Source organism: Globicephala melas, chromosome 2 (assembly GCF_963455315.2).
Source record: "Globicephala melas chromosome 2, mGloMel1.2, whole genome shotgun sequence".
Taxonomy (NCBI): domain Eukaryota; kingdom Metazoa; phylum Chordata; class Mammalia; order Artiodactyla; family Delphinidae; genus Globicephala; species Globicephala melas.
In genome coordinates this window covers 5,731,603-5,741,051 of record NC_083315.2, presented here as the reverse complement: position 1 = coordinate 5,741,051, position 9,449 = coordinate 5,731,603, and the positions used below count along the sequence as shown (strand labels likewise).

The window sequence follows — 9,449 nt, the reverse complement described above, 5'->3', positions numbered from 1 at the left end:
AATAACCCAGGACGTATATAATAGTTTCCAGAAGGAGCGTAACAAAGCTACTATTTTCTTGAAGGTGTGTGCTGGGTGCCAGACACTTTTACAGGTCTTTTTACCTGTGCTATGTAATTTAATTCCCATGGCAGCCTATGAAATGTGCATTGTTGTTCTAATTTACAGATGGGAAAACTGATTCTCAGAAAGTCACAGAAGGCCATCAGAGGGATGTGCCTCCCCCATCAAAGGGGGAAAATGGTCACAGAATGTCTTTTAAAGGAACAACGTGAAAGAACAAATATTTAATGAAATATCTAAAAGAGGTAAATTCATAGGGACAGAAAGTAAATTGGTAGTTACCAGAGCCTTGGGGAAAGAGAGAATGGAGAATCATTGCTTAATGTTTACAGAGTTTCTGTCTGGAGTGATGAAAAAAGTTTTGGAAACAGATACTGGTGATGGTTGCATAACATTGTGAATGTAATTAATGCCACTGAATTGTACATTTAAAAATTGTTAAAATGGCAAATTGTAAGCTATATATATCTTACCACAATTAAAAAGAGGGGAGAGGAGGAAAAAAGAAAAAGGAACAATGTGAGAGCTTCGAAGGACACTGTTTTACTCAGTTCCCAGCAGACCGTTTTCCACCGTCCGTCTGGGTGTGTCTGGTTGGTGCTCCAGTGGGACACTGTCTCTGGCTGTGGTTTTGCCCCTGACTATGTACCTTCACCACTTTCAGGATCGTCTTTTTTCTTCCCAAGCCAAATCCCTTCATTTAGGAAATGAAAAGCATTGGAATCGGGTCCTTGCTGTCACCGATAGAAACTTGGTACACACTTACCTTGTGTCACAATTGAAAGTAAACAGAGGATAAACAGAGAGGTATTTGCTCTTTTTAGAGACAACAGACTTCAGTTTCAGTAACTCAGAGTCGCTCATTACGCCTAAGAATTTTTGCTTTTCAGTATTTTTGAAGTGTATTTCTGAGGTGCCCCCTAGGCAAAATAAAACATCTAGAATGGAGAGTTTGTTTTTCTTTTTCATTATTCAACCTAGATGTAGTCCCTCCAGCTGTTTTGGGGGGAATAATCTGTGAAATCGTCGTAGTCAGAGATTTTGTCGTATTTCTCTTTATCTATCCAATTTCTACATGGCGGACCTTCAAGAGAAATTGGTTCACGTGGATAGTGAATGAGTCATGGAATGATCAGTAGCTTCAGTAAATTTAATTTAGCCGAAAAATGACAAATGAAACAGTTCTGATACGTGGCTGCTTTTGAGACAAGTTATTGATTATGAAGTTTTGTTTTTTTTTAAACGGAGATTATTTTTGAATTATCCAAGGCAGCATAGCTATGACTAATGAGGTAAAATGAAGCAAAAGAAAAATGTGAACTGAATACCAAGAGATACTTCCAGTAGATTGGGATTAAATTAGGCAGAGGAGTCCCAGTGGAAGCGGTTGGGGGACATTTAACGCCACGCATGTCACTTAGAGCCGCAGTGAACTTAAGCAATTTACAAGCAGCAGACTCTGACTTTGGCAGGATGATAAGTGAGATCGTATCTCTAGTCTCATTGATTCTCTCTCTTATACCGGTATACGTTCACAGCTTCACATCCCCTATGGACAGAATTTATGTGTGTGTTAAATTTTCTGATTACGGTTTTCTTTTTTCCGGAAAACACTCTTTTTAGAACATCTCCTGGTCCCATCAGAAATGTCTTCCTTAAGTGGGAAAGTCCAAACTGTTCTGAGCCTTGTGGGGCCAAGCAAACTGGGCTGCACCCTGACCCACGAACACTTGACAATGACTTTTGACTGCTCTTACTACCCACCTCCTCTGTGCCGTGAAGTGATCTCCAATGAACCTATTACAATGAAAAATTTATTTTGGATCCAGAAAAACCCTTATTCCCATAGAGAGAATCTGCAGTTGAATCAGGAGACAGAAGGCATCAAGGAAGAACTGTTGGATTTTAAAGCCCAAGGTGGAGGAGCTTTGGTGGAAAACACAGCCGCTGGGATCAGCTGAGATGTGCAGACCTTGAAGCGGATTTTGCAGAAGAGACTGGCGTCCACATCACATCCGGAACTGGGTTTTATGTGGATGTAACTCGCTCTTCAGAGACCAGAGCCATGTCAGTGGAGCAGGTCAAAAGCCCTAATTTCTTGGACAATATTTGCGTGTAAATTCAGAATCATCAGAACTTCAGACCGTGGGTTATCCCCACGTGTCATCTACATTTGGAAATGTCACTGGCTCAGAGGCACGCTGTAGAAGTTTGCTAGCTAGCAAAGGCATCTGTCAATGGGACCTAAATTAGGAACATTTCACTTCATAAAGAAAAAGCATCCAGGAAGGAGATCTTAATGCACTGGTCACCGGAAGACCCAATGGGTTAATACTTAGATTCATGTATATCATCGTGCGCAGTAGCGGTGGCACAGTCTGTGTGTAAACCTCAGTGTTCCATTAGAAGCTTCAGTTATGCAACCTCAATTTTCTTTCTGGATTTTATAATAACCAGCAATAAAAATTCACTGTCGGGTGAAACCTGGCAGGCAGAGACTTGGCACAGTTGCGAATATGTTTCCTTCTCCTTTTACAAACCAGGAGGGGTAGAAGAAAATCCATTTTCCTGTTTTTGTCATAATAGGATCTTAAGCAAGAATGGGCAGAAGGAAAAGTAAATCTTTCAGGGGCAAAAAGAAAGGATAAGCCATGAAGCCGTTTTGTATGTGTGTGTGCTCTCCTTCTCTATATACGTAGGATATACATTTAGATGTGTGTTTACACATATATGTATATATTTATATGTATCTTCCATTGCCTGTTTCATAGGCATAGAACGTCAGCTGCAGTCTTTGCAAAGAGTCAGTTAATCTTTAAAATACTTAATATTTCAAAATTTTATCTGCATTTTTTTTCCTCAGGCCTTTCCCTTTTACACATTTATATGATTTGAAGACTATGCTGATATCAGGGATTACACATTCTTCTAACCACTCAATATAAGTATTATTGTGTGTGCTGTGAATTTGCTTTGCTATATAGGATAAAGGACAGAATGAATAAGAGAAAATTAAAGAATTACTTGCTACAGTTGACATAGATTCAGAGGCAGTCTTTTTACATTCTGGGTGCCCCTTAGGTTAAAATACAGATTTTTATCTCAATGAACGAATGTACAATGAATGTATTACTCATTAAGTCACTTTTTCCCCTACAGCCTCCTAAAGCCATGAATTTCTTGGTAAATAATCACAGTAAGTTTTATGGACTCGTTGATTTAGAGTAACTTGTTTTTCTGATTTAAAAAATTTTTTAATTTTATATTGGAGTAGAGTTGATTAACAATATTGTGTTCGTTTCAGGTGTACAGCAAAGTGATTCAGTTATACATATACATTTATCGATTCTTTTTCAAATTCTTTTACGGTAACTTGTTGAATTTGAGATTTGGTCAGTAAAATGCCTTTCTCATTGACCAATACTAACTGAATGAATGTTGGATACATTTTTAAAAGGATGAGTGACTGAATGACTAAATTCATTCACATACTGTGGTGACTCTATGTTGATAAAATCCAATCTATCAATTTTCATTCTCTTCCTTAGCTTACTGATGTCCTTGTTAATGAAATTCTCCATGGAGCTGATGGAACCAGTATCAAGTGTGGCGTTATTGGGGAAACTGGTTGCTCCTGGCCTCTGACTGAGAGTGAAAGAAAGGTTCTACAGGCAACAGCTCACGCTCAGGCTCAGCTTGGCTGTCCTGTTATTATTCACCCGGGAAGGAATCGAAGTGCACCATTTCAGATTATCCGAGTGCTGCAAGAGGCTGGAGCAGACACCTCCAAAACAAGTTATGTCACACCTTGATAGGTAAGCAGACCATCTACCAATTAGTGCAAACCATCGCAAGATTCATGAATGATCAAATAAATAAAATCATCAGATCAATAAAGCACTAGAAAAAAACTACGAACTACTTGGAAGATAGTATTTATAAAGTTTTACCATAGACGTTAATAAAAATCACCAATGCCATTTTTGTGTCCCTACCCCGTGTCAGTATCCTAGGTATTTTGCACAAGGCATTTCTTTTAATTTACTTAATCCTTCATAATGCTTCACAGTTGGTGTCCCCACTTTGTCTCAGGGTATGATGTCACAGTTGGTGCTAATTCCACGTGCTCAGTGTTTGCCAGTAGTTAAGAGTGATAAATTTATCTGCAAATATAAAGGGAAGGGGAATTGAATGGCTTTCACCCTGAGAATAAACACACACATAGAAGTGTTGAGGTGTGTGTTGTGACTGGTGGTTTGAATCATCTTAATTTTGGAAAATGCACGGCAAAAAAAATAATAGTAATATGTATATTATTTGTTTGGCGGTATTATATCTTAGTTTCCTATGGCTTCTGTAACAAATTATAAGAACTGGGAGGCCTCAAACAATAGAAATGTACTCTCTGACAGCTCTGGAGGCCAGAAGTCTGGAATCAAGGTGTTGGCAGGGCTGCGCTTCCTCCAGGGATCTACAGGAGGAGGGTCCCTTGCCTCTTCTAGTGTCTGGTTGTTCCAGGCTTTCCTTGGCTTGTAGCCTAACTTCAATCTCTGCTGTCTTCACATGGCCGCCTTCTGCTCGTCTGTGTCTCCTCTTTTGCTTCTTATGAGGACCCTTGTCATTAGATTTAGTGCCCACCCAGATCATCCGGAATGATCTCATCTCAAGATCCTTAACGCAATTATGTCTGCAAAGACCCTTTTTCCAAATAGGGTCACTTTCAGAGATTCAGAGTGCTGAAACATGGACATGTCTTTCTGAGGTCCACCACTCAAGCCCCTCATATTGTATTAGACCCGTAGGGCTCAGCAAAATAACTGACTATATAAATAGACGTTGGCTGCAGTTATTTGTATGAAGAAGCCTAACAATGCTGCAGAGGCTAGACATCGGCCTTTACGTTGAATTGATGAAAGAATTAACACAGTACCGATGAGACTGATAATACGTTACAATTAATTCTATCTTGCAAAGTGGAATACAGCCCTGTTAGCAGACTGATCAATCCTGATCATCAGACCCGACAGTCTGTTATTTAATAAATGAATGCTCCTACAGAACGTATTGGTAAAACATATTATAATTGTGGCAGAACAGAGAAGCCAGTGTTAACGGGGAACCTGAGGGACCTCAAGGTAAAGGCAGTTGTCCTGGCAGCTGGGCTGCTGTTGAGATCAATACTTGGCTATCTTCAGGAATCTTCTGGTTGTACTGATAAAACAGAGGGATGTTTCTGGATACTGGTCACAGAGGTAGTGCATCGCAGTGTGAAGAATAGAATCTTTGGACCCAGAGACAGGTGCTTTTAATCTTGCCTCTACCATTTGCTATGCAATCTTGGGTAGCTTCATTTGAATTTAAAATAATGTATTTGATAATATACTTTGTATGATATGGAATATATGTAGCACCTGTAATCAATAAGGATGATTTTTGATTCTTTTTAAACAGTGTGAAGTATATCAGGCATACAAAAGAGTATAGATAATATATATTTAAAATTTTTTTAAATATTTATTAAGTTCTTGAAAACATTGCATTCTGCTGTTATTATATAAATCCTCTCTATATGCCCCTTAGACTACAGTTGTTAATCATGGTGTTCAAATATTCTATATTCCTACTGATTTTTTGACTGCTTGATCTATTGGTTACTATGAGAAGTATGTTAAAATCTCTCATGGTGGATTTTTAGTTTCTGATTGTACATATTTCAGTTTTTGCTTCATATATTTTGAAGCTATGTTATCACATGCATACAAATTATTATATCTTCCTGATGAATTGAAACTTATATCAACATATATGGAGCTGTTTTATCTTGCAATGTAAGTACTAGTGTTTTATTTTATTTTTTTATTTTTTAAATAAATTTATTCCATTTATTTTTGGCTGCGTTGGGTCTTCATTGCTGCACGTGAGCTTTCTCTAGTTGAGGTGAGCGGGGGCTACTCTTTGTTGAGGTGCGTGGGCTTCTCATTGTGGTGGCTTCTCTTGTTGTGGAGCACGGGCTCTAGGCACGCGGGCTTCAGTAGTTGTGGCACGTGGGCTCAGTAGTTGTGGCACACAGGCTCAGAAGTTGTGGCTCACGGGCTCTAGAGCGCAGGCTCAGTAGCTGTGGCACACAGGCTTAGTTGCTCCATGGCATGTGGGATCTTCTCGGACCAGGGCTCAAACCCGTGTCCCCTGCATTGGCAGGTGCATTCTTAACCACTGCGCCAGCAGGGAAGCCCAGTACTAGTGTTTTAAAAGCTGTTTTATCTGATGTTAATGTGACTGTACCAGTCTTTTTGTGTTTGTCTTTATAATTTACATGTGTCTTGTATAAAAAGCATATGGCTGGGTTTGGAGTTTTACCCATTCTCTTTTTTTATATGCTAAATTCAGTTTATTTGCATTGACTATGTTTACTGATATGCTTATTTCATTTTTTTTGTCATCGTTATCGTTAAAATTTCTTGATTTCTTTTTATTGGTTTTTTTTTTTTTTCCACCTCCATATTCTATTTATCCTCTTTACTTCTTTGGAAGGTATGTGTACGATTTATATCCTATTAGTAGTTATAGTAGAAAATTTAACATGTATATTTAACACATCAAATTTAAACATTTTAGAATATAGTAAACAGGGCTTCCCTGGTGGCGCAGTGGTTGAGAGTCCGCCTGCCGATGCAGGGGACACGGGTTCGTGCCCCGGTCTGGGAAGATTCCACATGCCGCGGAGCGGCTGGGCCCGTGAGCCATGGCTGCTGAGCCTGCGTGTCCAGGGCCTGTGCTCCGCAACGGGAGAGGCCACAACAGTGAGAGGCCCGTGTTACCGCAAAAAAAAAAAAAAAAAAAAAAAGTAAACAATTTTACCTTCCTTCCTTCCTAGTAATACAAGAACTTTAGAAACTTCAGTTACTCACCATCTAAGTCTTAGGCTATATTTTCCAGGATGTGGGGTCTACCTGATTTTTTTTTTTTTTTTTTTGGTCACACTGCACGGCTTGTGGGATCCTAGTTCCCCGACTGGGGACCGAACCCAGGCCCTTGGCAGTGAAAGCGTGGAGTCCTAACCACTGGACCACCAGGGAATTCCCTACTTGATTTTTTTTAATCCCAGTGATAAGAGATTATTTTATTATTAAAAAACATGGTTAATGTAGATTTAGATGAACTTTTTTGCTTTTTTTCTTGGCTTATCATTTCCTCTCACATCTCAGACCTTTATCCTTAAAGAATTACTTATTTCCTGAGGTACATCATTTGAAGTTCCTTTACTGAGGGTCTGTTTTGGTAATAAATGCTTAGATTTCATGTGTCTGCAAATGCATTTATTCCTTCATTCATAAGAGATCATTTAATATAATAGATAATTTATAATAGTGAATTAGAATAGATAATTCTATTTAAAAGTTATTCTCTCCAAGCCCTTTCCATTTTTATCTGACATGTATTATTGCTGTTATATCAGCTCAAAGTAATTGTGCTTCCTTTGAAGTAACCTGTCTTTTTTTTTTCTGATGACTTGTAGCATCTTTTTCTCTGGTATTCTGTATGTTCCCTATCTCAGTGTGAATTTCCTTTTTATTTTGTATGCTTTGGAATTTTGGAAATTTGGTATTTTTCATTGTTTCTGGAAAATCTCAGCCATTGTCTCTTCAAATATTGCTTCACCCATATTTCCAGATTATTTACATTGTAAACTATAAGTTGATATAGGTAGGATCTTAATACCTGCACTTCATACTTCCATCCGTTTGCATCTTTGAGCTGTAATTTCTTCAGTTCCATCTTCCTATTTACTCCTTCTCTCTCCAGTGGAATCAATCTGCTGCTTAGTCTATCAATTTGGTCTATAATATTAAGAACTATAGTTTTTATTTTTTCTTCTGTAAGTTCTATTTGGTTACTTTTCAAATCTCCTTGGTTAATTTTGATAATTTCTTTTTCCTTCAACACGCTTTCAGCTTCATCTTTAAAAATAACATTAAGCATACAATGTTAACCTTGCACTTAATAAATCTAATTCCCACTGTCTTTTTATTCTGAGTGTATAGTTTGTTGGTTCTTCTGGCCCTCATTCATTATTTCCTTGTAAAATATTACTGTGATCGTAGATTCCTTGGGAATTATTACAAATCCTGGGTGGGAGGGTCTTTTCCTGGCCTTTTGTTTGTTTGCTATGTTTGTTTCTTATAGGCAGTCAGGGGGCATTACCAACCTGAGACTACTTTAAATTTTTAAAAATTAAAAGACAATTTTTACTGTGGTAAAATACACATAACATAAAATTTACCATCTTAGCCATTTTGAAATGTCAAGTTTGGTTGTGTTCAGTACATTCACGTTGTTGGGCAACTGATATCTAGAACTCTCTTCATTTGCACAACTGAAACTCTATAGCCACTGAACATCAACTCCCCATCCCCCCACCCCTGGCCCACGGCAACCGCCATTCGATTGTCTGTCTCTACGAATGTGACGACAGGTACGTCATAAAAGTGGAATCATACCGTATTTATCTTTCTGTGACTGTTTAAGCATTTGAGGGTTTTAGAACCACACAGGTGCTATGAATTCTGGCCCCTAAACTCAGTCAGTGCAGGTTTGTGGTTAGAGATTCTCATGGAAGACTTTTTTCCCAACTGCCTCCCCTCCACCAGAAGACAAGACTGAGGAAGACATATAATCTCCAAAGACTCCTTCTGTGGGCCAGATTTGCACTGAGTCCACCCACATGGGTGTTGTTCTGGGTGAGAGGAGTACTCCCTTCATGTGCTGGCAGAGGCTATGTCTCTGATTTATTTCTATTCAGCCCCAGTTCTTTCTCACTTCGTCCTTTAAAACCCCCCAGGCATCAAAAAAACAAACAACCCAATTACAAAATGGGCAGAAGGCCTGAACAGACATTTTTCCAAAGAAGACATACAGATGGTCATGAAAAGATGCTCAGTATCGTTAATCATCAGGAAAATGCAAATTAAAACCACAATGAGATCTCACCTCACACCTGTCAGAATGGCCACCATCAAAAAGAACACAAATAACAAATTCTGGTGAGGGTGTGGAGAAAAGGGATCCCTTGTGCGCTGTTGGCAGGAGTGTAAGTCGGTTCAGTCATGTGGAAAACAGTACGGAGGTTTCTCAAAAAACTAAAAATAGAACTAGTATATGACCCAGCAATTTCACTCCTAGATACATATCCAAAAAAGCCAAAAACACTGATTCAAAAAGATACATGCACCGCAATGTTCACAGCAGCATCATTTACAATTGCCGAGATACGGAAGCAACCTAAGTGCCCATCAACAGGTAAATGGATAAAGAAGATGTGATGTCCAGACCTACTAGAGAATGGACTTGAGGACACAGGGAGGGGGAAGGGGAAGCCGGGACAAAGC

General features: G+C 38.9%; 1 protein-coding gene across 1 annotated transcript in view; it reads left to right on the top strand.

Annotated features, from left to right (window-relative positions):
• The first annotated feature begins 1,709 nt into the window (after positions 1–1,709).
• Positions 1,710–9,449, top strand: part of PTER (phosphotriesterase related) — a 28,768-nt gene continuing 21,028 nt past the window's right edge. Inside the window, 4 exon segments of the mRNA XM_030832402.2 lie at positions 1,710–2,048; positions 2,051–2,143; positions 3,612–3,857; positions 3,859–3,878. Coding sequence (XP_030688262.2) covers positions 1,710–2,048; positions 2,051–2,143; positions 3,612–3,857; positions 3,859–3,878 — 698 coding nt within the window.